This window comes from Chaetura pelagica, unplaced genomic scaffold (genome assembly GCF_000747805.2).
Source record: "Chaetura pelagica isolate M959 unplaced genomic scaffold, ChaPel_1.0 scaffold116, whole genome shotgun sequence".
NCBI lineage: Eukaryota > Metazoa > Chordata > Aves > Apodiformes > Apodidae > Chaetura > Chaetura pelagica.
Genome location: NW_009953655.1, coordinates 1,391,571 through 1,415,942, shown reverse-complemented (window position 1 = coordinate 1,415,942; position 24,372 = coordinate 1,391,571). Strand labels below are relative to the sequence as shown.

The 24,372-nt window shown below is 38.6% G+C and overlaps 1 protein-coding gene across 1 annotated transcript in view; it reads right to left on the bottom strand.

The window, feature by feature from the left end:
* Positions 1 to 382: 382 nt before the first annotated feature.
* Positions 383 to 24,372, bottom strand: part of UVSSA (UV-stimulated scaffold protein A) — a 55,649-nt gene continuing 31,659 nt past the window's right edge. The window contains exons 8-13 of the mRNA XM_010000286.1: positions 16,337 to 16,514; positions 15,024 to 15,176; positions 10,232 to 10,415; positions 9,369 to 9,480; positions 4,518 to 4,701; positions 383 to 598 (exon numbers count right to left, since the gene is read on the bottom strand). Of these exons, the coding sequence (XP_009998588.1) occupies positions 505 to 598; positions 4,518 to 4,701; positions 9,369 to 9,480; positions 10,232 to 10,415; positions 15,024 to 15,176; positions 16,337 to 16,514 (905 nt within the window). The 3' untranslated portion in view covers positions 383 to 504. The remainder of the gene's footprint in view (positions 599 to 4,517; positions 4,702 to 9,368; positions 9,481 to 10,231; positions 10,416 to 15,023; positions 15,177 to 16,336; positions 16,515 to 24,372) is intronic.

Genomic DNA, 24,372 nt, shown 5'->3' with positions numbered 1-24,372 from the left:
AGAGGTACTGCAGGAGCCACTGTGCTGCTTGAGGAATCTTAGAATAGTAGGATGAGCAAATAATCTCTGGGTTGCCAGCGCTGCTAGAAATCTGTTTCTAATATATGTTTTTTTCTGAAGGCATGAAATTGGAAGCAAATTACAACACACGTTGGCAAAGGAGGTGTAAGTTACACGAGTCCCTCTGGAAGGAAAAAGAACAACCCACCCAAAACCTGAACATTTTACCCAGAGTATGTACAAGTCATAAATCATGCTCTTTCATGTACATTTCCAACTTGTTAAATGCCTTCCATTCTACACCACCACATGTTGGCCAAAATAATGATACAATAAGTTAATTATCCAATAAGTTAATTATCAAACAAGCTCAAGCTGAAAACAATTTAAAAATTATCCCAGTGAAAATGCACTTGGCATAGTACTTCAATTATGAAGATCTGTGATCAAGGTTTTGTGCACTTGCACTCTTGATAATCTTCTTTGCCCTTCATTTTAGTACAGTTAATTCAGTGCATAGTTAAACTGGTTGGCAAACTTCTCATGTTTTCTTTGGTCCACTCTGTTCATTGCTTTCACCACCCGTTTCATTGCACCTCTGAAAGAGAAACAAAAAATAATAGTAAAAAGAATTATGTTGATTCCACATCATCTCAGAGAACATTAATGAATGCTGGGAGAAAAAAAAATGAACTCTGATTAATAACTACCAGGCTTCTGAACACTGCACTGATGAGGCTGAACAAATTTGTCTTGTTAATTCAATTAGCTGCAGCAATATAAGTAGTTTAATTCAGCAATGACTTTATTAACAGGAGTAAACAAATTAAAGTCTTTCAGTTTAATGGCTGTGTGTTCCACCCTCCTAGCATCATTCCTGAGAGTCACACATATCAACTTTGAGTTTCCACAGCACTGAACTGATCATGGTGGAAAAATAACTAGAAGTATCTAACAGGATGAAAAACACTCACACTTAAGAAACTCTTATGAAATCCAGCCTGCAGAATCTGGAATGCTTTTGTGAGGGAAGGGTTTGCTGTTCAGTTCATGTAACTCTAACTCATTTACCAACTTTCACAGGTAACTGAAAACCCATTTCACCAGCTGTGGGCAGAGTAAGAGTTGCTCACACCAGCAGCAGCCCATTCCTCAGCAGCAACCATTTCATTCACAGGTACAATATTAATTCAGAAAGACACCAGAGATTGTCAGGTATCTCTATGCAGAGATAGATCAAGTGGTATTGAAGTCCTCTGCAGTGCCTGCTGTGCTTGAAGGTGTGTCTGGAGTGTTCTTCAGATTCAAACAGGAAAGAAAGAAATGAGCTCTGGAGCTCTTTAGCTTTCTGGTGTTTCTAAATGTGATGAGGATTTGCCCCCATGTTGCTGCTCTTTTTCTGCTGCCAGTAAAGATGGTGCCCAGACATTTCCCTTTTGGGGGGGGTGACTACCTTGCTTTTGAACTGGGTGAGTGAAGATGTGCATTTTTTTTCCTTTCACATGATCTTTTGAGTAAAGATCATACAGCTGAGATTTTGAGGATGAGGAAAATTATGTCCAGAGAGCAGAAGATTCTCATAAAAGGCATAAAGAGAGCAGCCTCTATATCCTTTGGTAAGGCAGATGAATGGGTTTACAATGCCAGAAGGGTAGGAAAGCATAAGAAAGGGAGTAGCAGAAGTCAAGAGGATGCTTCATTATATACATTTGCCCCCACAGAAAATCATGGTAGGTGCTATGCACAGCTGAGTGCATCCTGCCTAGGGAACTTTGCTCTTTGCTGGATTCTAGAGTTACCATTTTTATCAGTTACTTCAGCTCAGAAATCCAAGGCTGGTATTCACATGTGTGTTCAGATGTCACCCTGCCTCTATTTATGAAGAAGGAAGTTCTCTCTTAAACACATCTCTGTGAAGACCTGGTCACTCTGCCAATGTGGGAGGTATAGCTAAGGGCTTGGTTTGAGGGTCCCATTTCAGAACATGGCACAAGTGATGTCTCCTTTGACTTCTACATCAGACTGTTACTCTCCGTGTTGCCACAGTCTGCCTTTATCACTTCTGAGGTTGCTGCAGGCTGTGTAGTAAAGTGAAGACAAGACATCCACCTGGTAATGTGCACCAGCCTTTTCCAGGATCAGGCCCTACACACCATTCCACCTACATTCCTGTGGTCATCTCTCAGAGGCAAGTTAATTTCTGTTTCAGCTAACTGCTCTCTGTAATGGCTCCGTTTCACAAGCCATTTTGAAACATCTGAGAACAGAGGATACCTCTTAATAAAACTTCTAAATGGTGGGATTAAAGACTTTCTCAGTAGCAACTGGCATGAGAATCAACATTCTGAAAAAACACCTTGGAAGAGGTATACTTTTAAAAAAATTCTGCCAACGAAGTTGCCAGAGTAAGGAAAATGTGGTCATGGTTTTGCACTTCAAATGTTGCCTAATTGGTAGAAGAAAAGTGAGCCTTTAGCAGCATAGAGTGGCCCTGACACTTTCATGTCATGTAGGTTTTACATTAGCACCACTGGATTGTGTGATACTGTAAATGAAATGAGATCCCACTTGGATGATCTGTGTGCAATTTCACTTAACTTTATTGGCAGACTAGAGCCTGGGTTTATCACCTATACATTTCAAGTAATTTGGGGTTGTTATAAGGAGCCAAGGTTATCATCTTGTTTAGTGCTGCAAAGCATGAAACCTATTAAAACATGACAAGTTTGATTCCCTATGCCTGGCACTAACACACATTCAAAATCATTAGCACAAACCATAGTAAACCAAAACCAGCTTTTAAAATTTATTTTGTTAAAGCTGATATTAAATTCTGATCATTAGAACTGTAGGTCTCTGACTTCTAACTAAGACCAGGTAACATGAGAATTTCTGTAACCAAAAGTGATGTGGATTTGGCCTTGTTATTATAACCATTACACCAGAAAAGGGAAAATTGAATTTAAACACATGTTGTGCCTTGGCTGCTGTCTAACTCACCCAGTGTGCTTAGGGAACAACCCACCAGTAATGATTTGATAATAATAATTTTTCTTTTTTGATTTGACAACTTCACACTTTTCACTTTCCTTCGACTACTTCATTTTTGACATGTGAAACTCTTTAAACTTTTAAAATGCTTTTGATAAAGACCCAATTGATAAAGACCAGAGCGTAGGTAGGCAAAATTATGTTGCAGCCACATCAAACCAAGACCAGAGATCAGAAATGGTGTAACACAGTGGGCACATAGAGCTTCTCTATATCACTCAGCCTGGTGGGTTGGCAGGTGCTCATTTCCATCTGTGTCTGTTTTAAAGTTAACTCATATACGTCTCCATAAGTCATGGACACACCTTTGTCTGACCTGTCTAAATGCCAAAGCAACCCACACAGTTTCTTCTCAAGCTAAATGTAGGGCAAGAGCTACTTTTTGCACATGTGCTGGGAGGAAACAGAGGAGTAGAGAAACAGCACTATCTCCAGAAAAACATGGTGTCCACATGTCTCTGGTACAAGGAGGCACATAATCAGATAATCTTTTAGTTGGATAAGACCTGTAAGATCATCAAGTTCAACTGTTAACCTTGCACTGCCAAGTCCACCACTACATAAAGGTAAAAGATATAATAGAGATAATAATAATCTCCAAACTCTTACACTGAAAAGAGATCTGCAGCAGGTTTCAGTCCTTGATATTTACAAAAGACAGCAGGGGTGAAGTGAACCAAGACCAGAACACAAGGATCTAAATATTTTTCTTAACAAACTGAACACATTCTCAGGAAAGGAAGAGAGAAATGCAATGGCAGTTTGTCACTGCATAACGCACAAGAAGGGTTCACTGTGTATACATACTGGACTGGAAGGCACTGTCTCAGGCCCAGCTAGCAATTTCTTCTATCCAAGAATGAGAGAAAATACACAGGAAGCCCAGGCAGCAGTCCAAAGTTTGGGAAGGTTTCTGAGCATACACCAGAGGCTTGAGGGTCACTGTCATGACACCACTACATGCCAAAAGCCAAGAGATTTTGATAGATCCTTTTATTAACTAAAGTTCTGCTCAGGATAGCCCACCTTAGGCTTTCAAAAGCAAAAATTTAATTTTCTCTCCATCTCCACTACTACAGTGTGCCTGATGCTGTTAAGTTGTGTCACTCTGAACATAAAATCTTCTTTTCAGATGCAGTACTATTTGTACACATAAAGAAGCATCCATCTAACTAATAAATCATAGAACTACGATCAATACAGCAATCAAATGATTAAAAAAACCCCAACTTTAAAGGATGAAAATAAATCTTTCCTAGGAAAGTTTTGTAAACTAGATGAAAATAATTCTCAAAGAAATAACCTTGCTACTCGTTACCCTAGAGAGTTATGGAAGTTATTCCTGCTCTGCAGTTAGCAGAGAAAGCTGTTTAGTAAGTTCATGTAAATATAGAAACAGAAGGTACTGTTGAAAATAAAGGAAAGAGCAGTTTAAGAGGCTTTAAAGATCAACATAAGCATCTTACTTATTGAAAACCTTCTTCTCAAGCCGGGAACGAGAAGTATTAGCCTGCTGCTTCAGGTCTGTCAGGTTGGGGTATTTTTTCTTCTTCCCTTTCTTTTTCCCTCCTTTTCCATTACTTTTAGATGAACCAAGATCAAGTCCTGTGGCTGCTTCAACTTCTCTCATAAATTCTGGATCTCTCCACTCTGTTTAAAAGAAAAAAAACCAACATTTAATTTGAAACTTCAAACCCAGGTGGAATTTGCAGTCTCCTAAAGTAGGGGTTGTTGTATCCACTGGGTGAGGGCAGAGTCACTGCACTGCAAGTTGGATACACAAAGGAAGGGGAAGATAAAGCCGTTAGCCAAAATGACAGATCTTGATGAAAAAGCCCAGCCAGCCTGGGATTAGTATCTATTATTAGCTGCTGTAGATAAAACTGTTCTGTAGGAAGACTTCAGTCAAGTTTCTGCAGCAGCAGAGCAGCAAAATTCCAAGGAAATTATTCCATGCAGGAGAGACGACGTAAAACGTAACAATTATTATTTAGAAAGTGAGCAAAATGCCAACAAGGTAGCTGTGGAACTAATCTCCAGAAATAAATTATGTATAAGCTAAAAAATCAAATTGGAAATATGGAATATGTCACCATTTGAGCAGAGTGAAGAGTGACAACTTAATCACATTTCTGCATCAAAGAATATTGGCTTCCAAACGTGCAAGTGGTGTCTGACACCTACAGAGCATTCTTGAATAAGACAACATGACCCTGTTACCCTGAGCCCAATTTTGCATCTGAAAAAGATACTCCTTTTGAAGCATCCCATCATTCATCAGATTAATTATCTAAATCAAACTCCTTTTCTTGACAATAGTACAAGGGTTAATTTATCTAATTGAAAAGTTGTTTCACAGTTTTATCAAACAATTAATGCCTCATCATCCAACCACACACTGTAAATGGATTCTGATCAGAGATGCCACCATGGGAAAGAAGCATGAACAATTTAGACTGCAGACTCTGAAGAAGCAGTGGTCTTTCATCTTTAGTGCAGAGCTTTGCATCTCAGAACAGGGTAAAATAATACAAAGCTGATAGTAAAAATATGACAGGAGGATGGACACTGTCAAGAGCAAAAGTAGAATAGTGACATTGCATTATAAGGATTTTGAGCATCTGGGTTGGAAAAAAAAGTAGCAAGCACAACTTCAAAGAGTAAGGTAGTCCAAACCCAGCTTAATGTCAGAATTCTGTATTTTAACAACCAGTAATTGCCAGCCATTTGTCATATAGTTTTCCATATATCAGTCAGCTCTTGTTGCCTGCAGAAATTCTAATGTCTACAACCTTTTAACATCTACGTGGATACACAAAAATAAACAGTTCTAAACAACTCTACAATTTCACTTATACACCAAGAGGGTCACTGTGTGTGACAAATATAGAATCACACACTGGTTTGTGATTATCTAGTTCCAACCCCCCTGCAGGAACATCTTCCACTAACCAGGTTGTTCCAAGCCCCATCCAACCTTGAGCACTTCGAAGGAGTGGGCACCCTCAACTGCTCTGGGCAACCTGTTTGGTAACAACATTTCAGGGAGGCCAGAGGTAATGGTGTTTAGGAATACCAGAGCCATTTTCCAAGGAAAGGTCAGATCTGACCTACTATGATACATGAAAGCAAGAACTGATTAAAATCCAACACACCAAACAGCATGAGGAAAAGGAAGCTGTACAAGAACTGAGCAGGAGAAGTGTAGAGGGAGAAAACAGAACCCATATACTCGATAGATCATACGACCTCACAGACTTCTTCAGTTTTTTTTGAAGTGAAGGAATACAGAACAGCACAATTCAGGCACTGGAACGATTAATCCAAGATTAAGGAAAACTGTCTAAACAGTTTATCTCCCAGTAATAAGAAGGCGTCACAGTTTAGGAACCCAGTGAATGGAGCAATTGTTTAAACACAACGAAAAAATGCCGGCATCCAGTAGAGATGAAATGAGCATTTGAGTAAAATGAAGGAGCAATTTAAAAGCCTTTGAGAAAAATCAATAGAATGCCAGGGAAGAGCAGCCTTTTTGAGCACTGATGGGCCCCTAAAGCTCTTCATACATTGTTACTGAGTTTAGCAGCAGGGAAAAGAAAATTACACAGTTTGCAAGGGTAGGCGGGAATCAATACTGTAGTTAGTAAAGAGATGCTATTTCACATCTGACTGGCCAGCGGCCTGCCTTCACCAGCCTGTCCTGATACCTGTTTGTTAACAAGTCACTAAGGGCTGAAAAACCAGATACTCTTCAGGGCTGACACAAAAAATAGGCACTTAATTTGCTCCTGTGTGTGAACTATTGGAAAAGGATGAACACTGCAGATTAGCAGGTCGGCGTAATCCCACCCGCTGCTCTGTTTCGAGACCCAGGAGCCCAAAGCACCATTTTGTGGACATTAGCCACAGTTTAAAATTTTATACTAAGGTAAAAAATGCTCCATAATAAGTCCATAATAAAAACAACAGTGTTGCCAAAAACATAGCAATTATCACACCAGCTGTATTACTTTTACATCATTGTTCCTAACTAAAACCACACAACAATGAAAAGAAACCTACCATCCAACAGAACGAAGACGTAGGAAGAATTTTGGTGCAATTTAACGACGCAACCGAGGCCCAGATGTTAATGTTTAGCACTTTTCAAGCTGTCATCATTAACAAATGATGTTGTCAATCATAAGAGCAAAGCACACACTGTACAGGTTGCCATTTGTATATTTTCCATAGCAGCACTGCTCAGACTTGCTTGGAGACCAAACCCCAAGGCAAACCAAACAAACACCCCCCCCAAACCACAAGCCTAAAAGAATAAACACCCTTTTAAAGGGCTGATGAAAATATTACAAAACAAATACAAAAATACTGAGGCAGAACAAAAAAGAAAGCAACAAAAATCAGCAGATTAAAATATGTAGTGATATCTGGTATACACATGGAAACCTTTAAGGTTTTGTCCAATAAATTAAGTGCCATAGCTTGTTCAGTATCTCCCCAGCCAGATGGGATGGACCTTTGTATGACACCTCAGCTTAACAAAGCACTTAATAATGCAACACAGCAATGTCAACACTGGTTTGGGACTAACATACACATCCTTGTGGGCCAGGGGTGAGAAACCTCTAACAACACTGCGTTGACACTGTAATAAAAATAAATATTATGTCTAGCCTCCAGTAATGGCAATTTCACAGGGAGAGAAAAAAAAAAAAGAAATCAATATTTTTCAGTGCAAGTGATTTTTATACCAGGGTATTAGTTTCTAGTTTGAAACTAGTCTATCAAGAACACCTGCTAGCTTAATTTGCTAGTTTTAGTTTGTCATAACTAAATTGGAAACTTTCCTTTTTAGCACAACCTCCAAACCCCTGGCCTGGTTTTGCTGTGACAGCCCAACTGTGCCCACACTGTTTGCTGGATGGCAGTTTAGGACACTTCTCCACCCAGACAAGGATGGAAACTGCCTTCAGATATAGCACTTCTTGACACACACAGGCACCAAGAGTGTTCAACTGCTGCACTGGTGTGGTGCTGGTCACTGCCAAGCACAGTTGCTCAAATAGGGCCAAATCAGGATTCAAGGGAACTGGGTGGGTCAGTTGTGTGTTTATATGCACATTCATTCTACACAGGCTTCTTTGGACAACAGATCAACTGCTGTTTGTTATGCTCTGAAGAGCACAGTAATATATATAAAACTGTGAAACTGAAGAAAAACTGAGTATACTGCAAGATACCAAAATCATAAAGATTACACAGGTGAGTGTAATTAGAATGCAGAATACTCACCTGGAATAAATAGCTTAAAGTAGAGAAAACTACGACTTGCTGAAGGAAGGCAGATTAAACAAAAGCTCTGAAAACAAATCTGTCCCCTCCAATTATACACTACATCTTTGTTGGATAGAACCCTCTCCCATATTCCTTTGCAGTCCACCAATTTCCAGTAGCTTCCTGGTTGCTGCTCCCCCAGCACTCTATGAAACGTTCCCTTCTGTCCATCACTAATGAGGTTTAGTTGTACTACTGCAAAAAAAAAGTCCTTTAGTTCCCTTGGAAGTCTCCCTACCTGTGTATTCATTAGTTGCTGTCTTTCTCACTGCCTGCATTCCTTACCTAGCAGTCCAGAGCTTTATCTTGTCTAAAAATGCCCAAATAATCCTTGGAAAGAATAAACTTTCCCTCTGGAGCATTCCACACCTGAAAGCAGCAGTCAGGATGCAAGGAGAAGGTCATCAATTTTGTTTCCCATCTCCACTGTTTAAAAACAAAATCCAGAGTACTGTGCAGTAACGTGCAAACATATAAATAGCACAGGTCTGCTTGCTCCCTCTCTCAAGCCCATCACAGACATCTTGCCTATCCAGTCTAGTCATAATGCCAATAAAGCAAAGCCCAAGGTGAGGAAGAGCTGAGAGAATAGGGTTCGGACAAAAACAGAAATATGATCCAGTTCTGTGGGTCTCAACCTGTGCCTTCAGCAACACAAGAATCTGCTCCTCTTCCACACAAACTGTCCCATTCCTTGCCCAACTTGTATCTACACTGCATCTATACATAGACACAATATATACAATACATAGATACATTGTGGATACAATGTAGTATATATTATGAACTGTATAGATACAATGTAGATACACCACAAAATTATCATCTAGATTGTAAATATACATTGTAGATATTGTAAATATTGTATACAATACATACATAAACACATATACAATAAAGGTATTATGTTTATATTTAAAGCTTATCTCCCACCTCTGTCTAACATTTTGACTTTTTTTAAAAGAAGTTATTGAGGCACAAACCTGGCTGAGCTGCTTGCTTCTCAAACTTCATGTTTTCTTCTCTGGCTCTGTCCTCTGCATTAACAGGAATCCCAGATTCATCCCGAGGAATTATCTTTCCATGGAAAGGGCACTGCAGAAAGAAAAGGAAAAAAAACCATAAACACTTCTGAATGAAAACACTTACATGTTATTCAATATAGCTTAAAGACAGACATTGGAATCAAGAGATCCAAACTTCACACTTGATCCCCAGTCCCCCTTAGAAAGTATCAGGATCCCATAAACATAATGTGTTTAATATTCAGAATGTCAAAGAAATAAGCTTTTTGTGATATAAATATCCAATTTCAAGAGGCAGGTAGCACCTTCCTGGGACCAGGGCACAAATGCTGCATTGCTTTTTGTTGTTTGTTATATCCTGCAACAATCTCATTCAAACTATTTTAGTGCATTGAGATCCTTCAGCCTCAGGTAATATGGAACAAACAGGGATAATTAGAACAAAGTATTTAAACAAAGTACTTCTGCTGAATAGGGCTGAATAGAACTGTTAATATCAAATATACCTTTAAATGAGGAAAACTTTTTGAAAAACAACTGTCTCTGCTTCACTGCCAGGTACTGAAACTTCACAGTAATAAATCTAAATACCTATGCTGAATGCCAAAAACTGTTCAAGACTTCTTTAAATGCTTACAGCTTCCTTACAGAAAGGATACTTCTCTTATGAAGCACGTATCAACACCAAACATCTCCAGATACAACTTTGTTTCACTGCCTTGAGCTATATTTACAAGATGAAATAAACTTTTATGCCCACGGTTTAATGAGATCTTCTCCACATGGCACATATCCTGGAAGTTATGTTACTTGGTGCCCACCTTAATCCGATCTTGTCTTTCACACAGGCTTCCATCGGGCATCGGGGCTCGACATTTGTGTTGCACTGGTTCAAACTTGCCAGCAAATGTTATATATCTAGTTTTTAACATTTCGGTTATTTCTTTATTTTCCACCTCTTCCTCTACTTCACTGGGTGCCCAGAATCGATGCTCAGAAGTAAATCTGGGAAAACAATGAATGAAAAATTCTTCTCAATGTTGTAAGAAAGCACACAAAGGTGCCAGAATCATCCTGTGACAAACTTACATGTAAAAGAATGGGAAGCTTTCCTAGTGAATTAAAAAAAAACCTGGGAATCTACCATTCTTTCTTAAATCTCCTATATTATAAAGATGTTCTTAAAATATCACCAAAGCCTGTCTAGTATTAATTTCTTGCTTAACCTGTTAACCTATTACAAATCCTAGCTCTAGTTCATGATCTGACACCCAGTTATCTGATACCCAGTTTCCGTGAATAACTTCATAATGCTGCACGTAACATTCTTCCTAACAAAATACCTCTGTGATTAAACACAGAAGATAGATCAGGGAGAAAACAGTTTGATCTTAAATTGTCTGATCTTACTCCTAGCAGCTCTACTCCTGCAGCAGCAGACAAGCAGCTGCTGAAATCAGTGTGTTGCAATACACTAGGATCAAGGAAGACAGCAAACAATCAGCTGAGCCTTACAGAGATTTTTTCATCCAGGTTCTCCTACACAGTGTCTGTAAATCTGAGCAACTTATGGGATGTTCCTCTAGGAAATTAGGCTAATCCACTGAAAAATCTATTTTAAAATTAGAGATCTTACCTATCTTTACAAACATATATAGGCAAATGACACTCTTTATTAATCTGGGGTGAAAAAGATCAGTACCATTCCAGTGGCTGTGGGGAGTGGGAGAGAAGGGGAGCAAGGAGTGGTGTAGTATTTTCACATTTTCTCAACATAATCTTGTTTTAGCCACTCTAGGCTGCCAACAGTTTATAATGAGAAACGGGCAACCCCAGAGAGATATTACCTGACTCATTTTAGATGCTAATCTTAGGACACAATGACTGTCTCTCTGATGGTAAATGTTTCTTTCTTCTAATCATGAAAATAAATTAGAGTGACCAGCTAAGCTTAGCTATCTAACTTTAAGACATCTGAAGTTAAACAACAATATTATTGCAAATTTAAAGAAACACATTAAAGAGAAAAAATACAGCTAAACTAAGCAAAACAATTCCAGCCTGCATGTCTGCTGCTCATTACAAACAAAATGGAGGTACCTAGACGACAGAAGTCTTGACAAGGACTTCAAAATCATAAAGGACACTTTACAATCCCCTTCTTCCACGTAGCTCTTCTACCAATCAGCCCCAAACTGATTTGAGAGGATTTTCTCCCTTTATATCCAATTCCCCTCACTCATGAACACCCCTGGGTGCCATTCCTACTTCTGAGACCTCACCTTATATAGACTGCAGAGCTATATATATCTGAACACTGGCTTCATTCATCAACAACAACAATCTCAATTCAGCAAAGCACATAAACCAATACTTAAATCATTACTTCACTGGGCCTGACGAGTTTTGAATTTCTCCTAAGCAAGTTTTCAGTAAGGTAAAAATATCCAAAAAGGGGAGGAAATAATCTGACCTTAACAACCTACAACATACAGAGCTCGTTTTGCTGCAATATTGAACATTTTAAGCTATGTAAAGACATTAGAATTACATTTTTAAAGGGATTAAGCAATTTCAAAGCCATTCTGTGATTTGCCAAATCATCAGTAAAATGCTCAACAAGTAAAGACCTTGTTAAAGAGATTCATTCTATGCAGTAATCCCTTCACTGACTATACCTGGGTAATGCCAGAGAAATTGTAACCTGCCATGGAGTAAAAATAACTTTCTTCTGGTAAACTTTCTATCTGGAGACAAAGGCAAAAGAGTTATAGTGGAGCCCAGTTCAAGATTAAACACTGTAATAAATTTCCACAGTTTTTGGTTTAAAAAAAAAAGTTCTCAATCACACAATTCTGCAAACTATAGCCTAAACAAAAACATTTATAAGAATCTTTATAATATACCAATATGACTTCAGTCAAACGTTTGAATGGTGCTGGTGCAGTATTTCAGCTTCAGAAATGAGGTGGCATGATTGTATAATAGACAGTAAATTAAATAATTAAGTACATTTCTTATTTGCTTAGTTTTAATATAACCCTGAAAACAAGACTGACTACTAGGTCTGTGTTACTAACCTTATAAACATGAGGAGTAAACATTCCTAAAAAGACACCATGAAGGGTTTCTATGTGCAAAGCAGCCTAAAAGAATCTTTTAGTAAAATTCTCATGTCTCTTGGTGGTCTGAACTCCCCCTCATCCTCTAAATTATCAATTACAGTTCCATGAAGATGAAGAAGCATTTAGCAGTTGTGCACACCAACCTTTCCAATCAGGAAAAAAGTTCTATTTAATATTTTTACCTACCCTCAAAAAATTGGCATCAAACAAATCTCAAGGAAATTAAAGTTCTGTTTTGCATTATATATCACCAATCTGTGTTTGGGAACTAGACTTAAAATAGTATGATTCTTGCACAGATATTAATAAATATTCCTGTTTACTACATGCATAAACTATTTTCTCCCAGCTTTACTTACAAGGAGGTGAGAAAAGAACAAACCAGTGCTAAATCCTGTAGTTTTCTGATTTCCTGCTGTTGCAACATAAGCAAAGCTTTAAAAAGTCAGAACAGGAGATCTTTGCTGGAAAAACTGATGCATGTGACAAGTAAAACCTTTTTGAGAGGGGAATCTAAAGGGGAACAGATAATCAACTAGAAGATCAACAACCTCACTGAAGACTGTTACTGATCTAGACCAATAACAGAGGCTTTAAGGGAAATTATATAGCTATACATTAGAACAAATAAAAGACAAGTAAAGGTTAACTGAAATCTAAAAGAAAGTCCAGGTCCTGGAGAAATGTTGCATTCTTCCAGTGAATTTATATCAACTTTGTTCATAAGATGATGTAAAACTTATCAAAAGCTTGAGTAAATATAAAATCTAAACCCAGTATGATGCATCCAGACATCCTGGAACAAGCACTAAATGAGCTAATTCAAATATCCAGTTAAACAAAACTTATTTAGAAAACATCTTTCTGGTAGCTACTTTCTCACTATCAGAATCTTAATTTATCATAAATCATGTAATTAATTAAATGTAGGATTAACAAGGTGAAGGGAAAAGATTTTTCCACTTCAAATTTTAGAAATTCAAATACCATCCATATTCCATGTGTGTTGTCTGGTTTTTGGATTTGTTGGGGTTTTTTTGTTTGTTTGTTTTTTCCTAGGCATCCTATAGAGACAATATGTGTCCATATAGAGAAGTTAAACAATTACCTTCATTTTTTCAATAAATACATTTTATGCCCAGGGGTCAATGGTATTATGTGTGCAGGGTTAGTTAAATGAATAATGTTAAATAATATTATTATTAGGTTGGCATATCTGCAGTTACAGACTGTAAGGTTCAGAAGTGTGCCCTTTATTTTACTGGAAAGCATAAAAATAAAACAGTACAGCACAAGGCAGGCAGGCAGTGAAATATGGTTCTGATTTTACTTATGACTTGAATAACTCATTTGCAATGTAAAGTAAAGCCTTACTACCTTTTTGGCACTATCACAGACAAATGCTTCTTAAAGCCCTGCTGAAAATCTTCACCATTTTCTAGGCTTTGAGGAGCTTACACCACACAAGACAGAAGCCAAAGCTTGGAGTGACTGTGTTAAAGCACTATTATGTATCCAGTTTCACTCGCTTTCAATAATTTAAAACATACTCAGCATTTTGTGCAATCAGGTACAGGGGCAACGGTTTCCTCTAGCTTTTTTCAGCAAACAGTGTCTCCACACTGCTACCATGGGCAATTTATTTTTTTTTTTGTCTTTGATAAAACAAAGTTAAAGCAATACTGCTGAGAACATCAGAGTTTGATTTGCAACCCAGCCAGTCAATGGGTTTTGCATTTTCCAAACCAGGTATGGTACACACTGATACTAAAGTTCTGGTGGACTTAAATGAAATAGAGGGAAGACTTTGCATCCCAACTTTCATATTAAAATATTATTTCTAGAAAGGGCTTTTAAAAACTGACTGCTAGAAGCAAGTTCTGATGTATACCTACAATATGCTGTCCCCAGCACTACTAAAGCTTTTCCCAAGCCAGCAATGCTTCATGTCCAAGAAACACAAAACCTTCCAGACAAGAATGGAAAGTGAGAGGATCCAAATTCAAACTCTGTAATTGCCACCTATTGCTTGTGTGCCTCAGCCTGCATATCCATTTCCTCACCTACCACTCTGTAAAGTAAGAAAAAAATACCCCTGACACATTCCCGTCTTTCTCCTACCTTGTTTGCTGTTTATTTAGACTGTAAAGTCCCCAGCAGAGGGACCATCTATGATAGCACTTAGCATAAGGAGGTACCAATTTAAAGTGGAATAAGTGCAGCTATGCTGCAAATAATACACAAACTTGAAAAGAGCAGGAAAAAAATGTGCTTTGAAGCATCAAAGGATACTTAATTAGTATCAAATCTTCTGAAAACAAATAACATTTTAAAGTAGAAATTCTGACTTTGTTTATGAGTCCTACAACAAAAGGGAAAGAAGAAAAGTAATTATCAAAAGAAATATCAGTCACCTCACTGCATGACCTCTGAGTACAAGTAAACCTATGTATTTGTTTAATTTATCTTAAAAGAAAAAGGGCATTACTTGAGAATCTTCCCAGCACTTGGCTGATCCTGTCCCCAGTAGTGAAGGTCTAATCCAAAAGGCATGAGGGGAGCTTTAGCTCTTTCTTCTTCCAGTTTTCTCCTCTTACTGTCAGGCTCTTCCAAGGCTGCTGGCTCAGTACTTGCAGAGTCACTGAAGAAAATGGATGAAAAGTCAAAACAGAACAGCAATGATCGCAACAACTTTTTCTCTTTTTTCATTAGATTTTCACACCAGCAGTAATATTATCTCAGATCTAGGACTACAACTACCTTTACAGGATTCCCTTTCTTCCTTTTTCTATTTTATTTTTTTAAAAAAAAACCCATAACACCATACACTGAATACAGCACAGTGCACCATGGAACTTAACTGCACCTTCAGCTATAGCCAGATAAAATGAGTGTAGAAGCCTGGAGATCTTATAGGGGTAGCAGTGGATCATAAATGCTGAAATGCAACAAGAGCTACTGATGTGGCAAACTGTTTTTAGAAAGATCTTGCCTCTAAAAACTCATAACCACGTTTTCATGGCAGTCTCACAGATTGCAAAGTGTTTGTTTTTGTTGACAAAATTCTATCCTTAACTTTTAAAAGACTAGATGACAAAATGTGCAATTGAATACTCCAAACTCCAGAGTTCTAATAAAGTAAACCTCTTCCTCTTTCTGAGATCACATTCCAGTGTGCTAGTTTTTTGGGGTTTTTTTGGCCAACACAGAAGTGTCTTTTCAGGATCATGCCACTAAGTAGATTACTCCAGTCTCATTCCCAAGTTGCAGATAAATGCTAGACAAGGCTGGAATGTCATCAAGCTTTGAATAGGATTGACAGCAAGAATGTCTTTGGATTCAGTAAAACACACCTCCAGGCAGCACTGACAACATGAAGCCACTAGGAAGCAAGGGATAGTTGAATCTACTTTCTAATTTACTATTAGGATATGCTCTGATTAATTGCAAACTAAAAAATACCCTAATAATAAAAAAAAAAAAAAAAAAAAAAAGGATGAAAGGATGTTGTGGGAGTTTTTTTGTTAGGAGAGCAGGGAAGGTTTTATATTTTCATAAAGGCAAATTACACCAAATAAAACCTAAACCAAGTGAGTACTAAAATATTCCTTAAGAGCCTAGTGCAGTCATTAACAAAATCCCAAATATAAAGCAAGTGAATGCACAAAGAATCATAACTTCACAATGAAACCAAGACAGCCTTAACAACTGGCTTAGTTCAAGACCACTTACTGTGTCCTTCCATAACTAATAAATACCAGTAGAGCAAGAGGTTTCTACAAGAATTAAACCAAAAATAACCTGGCATGTGGAGGTGGTAACTTGGGTAGTTTGTCTCTAATAAGTTTCAATGTGGCAGCTGCACAGGTTGGATCAAGTTCATCTTCATTCCCTTTCAGGTGGGTGCGGGAGCTCAGCGGAGCTGGTCCTGTTGTCGTCTTCGCTGCTGGTGCTTTTGGAGGTGACTGTGGTTCTAGACCTGCAAAAAAACTCAGTGTTTAGGAGGGATTCACTTCTCCCACCCTCAGTGCTTCACAGTGGGGCCAAACAGCTCAGAAGGTGCTGTTTCAGTTTGGATTAGACATCAGTCCTATTCATAGACAAGAGCTGTCTTTTTGTCTGTGAATATTTTCTTATTTTGGGACAGAAACACACTGAATAACTAACTACAGCAAATCAGCTTTTAAATTTGCATGGCATAGTGTGACAACAAAGAATGATGTTACTTCACCTTGAAAAGAAGGATCTTAACAATACATGTTTGCCTGGACTGCAATGCTGCTTTTTGTATGCTAAGTTTCCAGTGTCACATCCTCCTGCTGGTGTGTAACTTCTGTACTCAAGGTTTTAACATGGTAAAATAGAAGAAAGGAACTATTGGCACTATTTTTTAATACCAAGAGTCCCAAACACTCCTAAGAGCAGTAGAAAGCAAAAGCAAAGGCATACATCCATACCCTCCTGTGTGTTAAGATAAAACTCTGTGGTGTCTCAGCAACAAGTCCTGCTAAAACTCTCATGAGGAAAGGCTGAGGGAGCTGGGTCTCTTGAGCTTGGAGAAGATGAGACCAAGGGGTGACCTCATCAATGTTTACAAATATGTAAAGGGTGAGTGTCAGGAGGATGGAGCCAGGCTTTTTTCAGTGATGTCCAGTGATAGGATAAGGGACAATGGGTGCAAACTGGAACACAGGAAGTTTCACGTGAACATCAGAAAAAAACTTCTTTACTGCGAGGGTGACAGAGCCCTGGGACAGGCTGCCCAGAGAAGTTGTGGAGTCTCCATCACTGGAGACATTCAAACCCACCTGGACACGTTCCTGTGTGATATGCTCTAGGTGACCCTGCTCTGGCAGGGGGGTTGGCCTAGATGATCTTTCGAGGTCCCTTCCAAGCCCTAGGATTCTGTGATTCTTGCAGCCCACAAAGACAAACCAGTCCTGGGTGAGGGATTCACTCAGAACTGGAATCATCATCACCCAGCACAGCTGGCAGGGAAGCTCACCCCGTGAAAAAACAAAGTGTGTGTGAGGCATCTCTCTTCTTTGACGATTCTCAGCTGCCCTATCGATCCTCCAGAGACGAGAATACAACTCAAAATATCTCTTTTTTTCCCTTCCTGATTTGTTAAGGGGCAGCACCACTGTGAATAGCAGAATTTGGATTCCTAAATACTTCCAAAACCAGAATTCTTTCACAGATACTACACCACCCAATTTGCCAAAATAAAATACTTAAATGCTGGCAGAAGCAAAAAATATACCCAGAGAGTACTGTCAAGACAAATGACTGAGCTACTCTTGAGGAACAAGCCTGCAATACCAGGCACTGATGTTCAGCACCAGTAGCTCAGTGGTGGGGCAACTTAATTACTTCATGCAGCTGGATTAGACAGTCAGCACAGGCTGCAATGATGCAATTAGATAGGCTGAGCAGTTAGGCAGCACATGCATCTATCCACTGAGCTAGAGAAGCAACTCTATTAGCTGGCAGCAGCAACAAGAACTTTTCAGCCAATGACAGCTGAAAATGGAAAGACGTGATCCCTCACACTGACATAACACACCACATTTTCCCCCACAGAAAGCCTTCTTACACAAGAAGTAACTGAAATGCAAGGCCCCACTTCCCCCAGAAATACAAAAGCAACACAAAAAAGTCATGGTTTCACATGACAAATATTTTAAGCAAACTATCTCAGCCGTTTTTATGAAAAAACAGCTTGAGTTTACCTGACATGTTTCAGCCATTATTTAATTGGGTCTTTTAGTCTCTTGCCCACTTGGAGCCAGCCCTGAAGCTGCATCCAGAAGTATTCTTGCTTTGTTAATTTGTTTTGCTAATCATTAAGTGTATTACAGGATATCAACTACAAAAGGAAAAGCTAATGTTGTATGACCTGCCCTCTGAGTAGGAAACTGCAGGATCTGTAGTGACCTTTGGAACACAAAATACTTTGATTTCCAAGAAAAACATATTTTTTCACCAAAAAAATGAAGCCAATTTGCCCTCACCCCAATTTGTACCTCATAAGGTCTTCCAGTAATTCATCCTGACCTAGATTAATTTGTGCCACATTTCCTGCAATCTATGGGGTGTGACCACACAGAAGGCATTGCCTGACTCCAGCCACAGGTCAAGTTGCTGAGCTGACAACCTTCTGGATCCACTCCCTAGAGACGCATGGGTCTACACTTCCAAGTGTCTAGATTAGAAGCTAAATTCCTGTGCAGGGAATTACAAGGAGAAGTTGAGAGAGCTGTTCAGCCTGGAGAAAAGGAGGCTGAGGGGAGACCTCATTGCTCCCTACAACTACCTGAAAGAGGCTGTAGTGAGGTGACTGTTGGCCTCTTCTCCCTGGTGACCAGCAATAGGACAAGAAGAAATGGGGTCAAGTTGCACCAGGGGAACTTCAGATTGGATATTAGGAAAAATTTATTCACAGAAAGAGTGGTGAGGCATTGGAACAGGCTGTCCAGGGAGGTGGTGGAGGCACCATCCCTGAAGGTGTTAAAAAAAATGGGAAGACACGGTGCTTCAGGATATGCTTTTAATGGTCACAAGGGGGTAGGGCTGATGGTTGGACTTCATGATCTTGAAGGTCTTTTCCAACCTTACTGATTCTATGATGTCCTCATTTTACAGGTCTCCAAGCACAGGGCATGGAGAAGGATGATGCCCTGTCAACCCTCTGCTTAGCCCAGTTCCTGAATATTCTCTCCCTGGAGACAGCTGACAATCCCAATTTAAAATCCACAAAGCTAGAGCTCCTCAGAAGGAGAGGTGAGACAAAAGCAGACATCCAGTTGGATCGGGCTGTGTGTGTTGGGCTGCACAGATCGAATGGTTGCTTCAGTCATTCCTAGATCTTCTGAATACAACTGACTCCAAAGAAAAGAGAGCACCCCAGCAGACTGCCAAGCATAAGGACTCTTCTAAGACCACCTGAGATCCCATGTCTCTCTCTAGTATGGCTTATACTAGTAACAATGAAGGAAAAAGTTTTAAAGGGCAAGGTGATTCAGGGCAGAGGCCAGTAATGACAATGGTGGCAGATGGCTCACCTGTCCCCTACAAAACAAGAGAGGGAAGGAAACAGGATCTAAGAAAAGAGGATGAGAGTGCAGTAGCCATGAGCAGTTAATAAGCATTCATAGAGACTCCTCTGTTTTCTCCTCACTTCCCATGACAGCTCAATGCATTCCTTCTGCTTCAAAGGGAAATGTGGACCATTTTAACAGCTGAAGCAAGTATATCCTTATCAACTATGTGATAGTATTTTCCTTTGTCCCCAGAGAGAGATCAGACCCAGGCCTGGCAGGCTGGAGTGTTCCACTTTTCCTAAGAAAAGGCAGACAACTCACAGGAGTGAACACATATCTAAGAGTGGGTATTTCAGTAGTGCCAGTCCTTCAGCTGCCCAGAAAATACTTCAGCAAGTACCCAACTGTCCAAATGTTCACAGGCAGCAAGCACTGCAGACTGCACAAAAGGACACTCACCACAGCCTGAAGCCAGTGTCACACCTAGCTCTTCCCTGACTGCCTGTTCTGGTCTCTGGAAAACACCTCAAACCCAAAGCCTGCGTTCCTAAGTGGGTGCATCTTGAAGGACAGTGAGCTGCTCAAGCTGTCCAGTGCTTCCTGGGAATTGAAGTTAGCATGGGTTGTGATGCAAAGAAGGATCACTCCTTTTTAGTTTTGATGTCCTCAGACTGGATATTAGAACCTGCCTACCAGCTGCAGACAGACACAGCCCATCTTGGCTGTTGGCTCGTGATGCTGCTGAGCATGCCTGACCCTGCTACTCCCTCAGTCATGCCCACATCACATACTCTAATGAAAGTGATGAACTTGCCACATTGACCTTGTTATCTAACTTCCTTTCCTATAGGTAACAAGGCTTTAAAGAACTTTATTAAAAATCACTTAAAGGCCAAACTGTGAATTGGAAAAGGGTCTGGAAATTAGCAGGACCAGCAATAAGGGGAATTATAACTAAGCATAATAGGATGGAACTAAGCAAAGAAATATCTAGGCTGAATAGCACAAGAAATTACCTTATGACATTTTTTATCAGGCTGTGGACTTGCCATTCAAGAGGGGTAGTGGTGCCTCCAGAAAAATGTTAATTAAACACTTCAGTGAAATGTTAAGGGAGAAATCTTGAATTTATATATCTGTAAGGAGGGCTGGATAGGACTCCATGCCAGCTGCTGTCATAGGCTAGAAAGGAAAAAAGCCTCTCTCAGGTGCTTTGTATCAAAGTGAAACAGAATTAATCTAAAAGATTCCGACATAACCGCACTTGAGAATCATCAGAATTTGGAAAACTAAACTTCATTTTATGACAGAAACGAACAGGCCCTCAGCTAACAAGGGTAGCTGAGAAAAACACGATAGTCTGTACCTGTAGTGTAGAATTGCCAAGATGACATTTCAGCATTTGAAATTGCCTTTTATATCCTTCTTTTTTTTTTTTTGGACAAGAATACTTTTCTGAAAAGCATTTTTTAAAGCAACAGTTCTGAGAGCACTTGTATGTGCACTATTTACAAACTGTCTCGAAGGCAGAAGGTACCAGGTATGTGTCTCCTCTTTGGAGAGAATAAGTGCCTATGTATTAGAAGTTCTCAATAAAACCTAGTTTTATTCCAACTTTTCCTATGATGTTTTCAGAAATGATGATTTCTTTTTCTTTTCACTGATTAGGGAGAAAATGAGGAGAACAGCAGAGACAAGCAGGCAGCAACACATAGAAAAGGCAAGAGAGATAAATGGACAATGTGACATTTAGATAAAATCACATCCAGAAGATCAATATAGGAATTCTTAAGAGCTACAAGAAGAAAATATTTTCTCATTGATTTCTTATTTTAAGCTATTAACAGAAAAACAGCTAAAGGTAAATACACTACAACATGAGTAACACCACCTCTACTGTGGATTTTTTAAAAAAATATTGAATTATTTTTTGGTCACAAGACAAAAACAAGAGCCACCATGCAGACAGCTCTAGCTGAACATGGTATCCAATGTCAGGGTGGGGTTTTTTTGTTTTGTTTTTAAGACATAGATGGGATTAAGTGCAGTTTTAAACACAAAATTCCTCTTAAGAATTCTGCTGTTCTGTCCATTTAAGACAAGTACAGTACGTCGGTTCAAATTGTTCCAATAGTAGCTTTTAGAGCAAATCATAAAAATGTTCAAATCCCCCTTTTTTTGTTTAAATTGACCAAATGGCACCTATTTGCCTGAAGCAATAAAGTAGACCGTGTTCACAGGATAAATCGATAGAAGGAAAGAGAGAGGCTGGGGTTTCAGCTGAAGTTAGGCTGCTGAATGCTGACATTATTGATTTTAGCTAGTTCAGCTGGCCTTGTAATTAAAATGTAAATTTGAGAAAGAGATTATGTCCTGACAGAAATGGTGGGATTAGGGGGAGATAAAAGCCCCTCAGTGAAAATTCAGAGAAAGAGCAAGCACAGGTTTCCTCAGCTGTGTGGATTTAGACAGAATCTGGCTACTTCTGATTCACTTAAGTTTAATTGAAAAAATGAAGACAGAATAAAAACAAGTATTATAGACCTCAACTTTTCTGAAAAAAAAAATAGAATAATTTCCATTTCCCTTTTGTTGAATCTTGAATGTTGAATTCAGTCAAGCTGAATGTATGTGATTTATATTAGTACAGACACTCTTCAAGACTGTGAGGAAAATCCAGCTGTTCAGGAACGGTATTTCCTCACTTACTTTCTACTGTGAAAGTACTTTTTCTCATAGTGAAAAAACCTGCATGTATTTTACTCAGGAAGCACAAAAAGCTTTACTGCTAAGTGAACCGATCTTTGCAAAGCTTAATTTATGGGGACTTGCAGATCAGAGGGTTCAAGTCAATGTCTGGGGCATTGCTTCCCAATAGTTTCAGGGTTTCAGGATCAGTTCTATGCCACTCCATGCATAAGTGTGTGTATGAACCAAATTAGCTGATCATATGGCAGGAAGACTTCATTAGCCCTAAAAGTTTTGCTACTCATAAGGGATGGAGATTTGAATTACATGTCAACCCTGACAGATATCTGACCTTTATGAAACCATCACAAATTAAATATTCAGTTGTTTGTTTGGTTTTTTTTAATTGGGATCAAATTTCTTCTCCCTCTACTTAACAAAAGAAATCAGGCTCCTTTTTGTTAGTATCACCACTTCACCTACACAGAACTACAAAATGAGGAAAAAAAAATATATAAAAAAAATCTCTATGAACAAAACCTCAAAAGTATTCATACAAGGGAAACACTGATTTAAACTCTTACCATTTACTGTGGTAGAAAACTTTCTCTTTCATTTTAGGTAGACACAGTTTCTTATCTCATCCTTGAACACCACTAAACAAGTTGCTGTCTGCAGCTGCTAGAGGAGGGTGCTGAGATGCCAGAGGTGGCTCTAGCAAACATTCTCATAGCACACCAGCTGTGTGTGCACTCAAAGCAACTTATCACATGGACAACTGCATATACTCATATTTCTGTATAAATTGCACTTATTTGAGAAAGTTTAAGGGGTCTTTTATAATCAGGGGTTTTAAACAACAAAAAAATGATGACCCCAGCACCTCTGACTGCAGAGGTTTAACATTTATCTAAAATTTTAGAAGTCAACTGTGGAAACTCAAATTAAAGAAAAACGTTAATGAGCATGTTAGTTAACTAGATTAGTTCATTAACATTACATAAATACTTTGTTTTACTAGAATTACAGAATATGTTAATTTTTTATAATGTTAATTCTCATTAAATCCATTGTTGTTTTACAACCATAGCCAAGAATCAGAATAAATCAAAGGAGCAAAGTCTAGATTAAATCCTTTCTACATTTCACATTTTAAACTTTTAAACTTCTTGCTTATAATTTTGCAGGCCCTGGCCATTGTTCCTGTGAGGTACACTACTCTCACAAACCACTCAGAAGTATATCAGCACTTGTGCAGTGACTATTGGTTTCTAAAAACTTTAGAAGGAATCAAGTACATCCCATGTCCTGGGAATCTTATTTACATAGAAGGACCTTGCTGAGAATGAGGAAAGGTTTGCATGATTAGTTGATTAGGGTGCATCAGAAGAAATACCTACAATACTTCTACATAGAATCACTTTGGTTGAAAAAGACCTTTAAGATCACACATGGATGAAGAAACACTTTATTGGAAGTGCTAATCATGTTGGTTTTGTTTTTGTTTTGTACACCTTTATCTTCATTCCAAATGCTGTATTATATTAAGGTTTACTCAATTATTGTCCTAAGTGTAACTATATAGAACTTGTGTTTGTCCGTATACAGACACATTCAAAACATAAGGCCATCTCACTTGTAAATTTATAAATCAATACCTATAATGTTGTATATTTTAATAACAAATGGGACCACACTTCACATATTTGATTACCAAAGTTAGGACCCTAGTCCTGAACTTCTATGATTAATATCTGTTATCTGTACATTATCATAGAATCATAGAATGATTAAGGTTGGCAATGCATGTTATTTCAATAATGTAACAACTATGTCTGATTTAAAAAAAAAAATATTTATAGTAATATTAAAAGAAATCTTATTCTAAACACTGGACTCTTGTCTAGGGAGATAAATGCAACTGTGTGCTAACTGTATTTTCCAAATATGGGAAAAAATTTCCTAGGGTAGTGAAAGGTAAGTAGGTAATTCTGCCTGTCCTTCCCTTGCTAAATGTGATTTGTATTTTCCCCTTAAAGAAGTCAAGTAATATCCCCAAGTCTTTATTTAGCCTAGACAGTGTAATTTAAAGTCTCAAATTCAGAT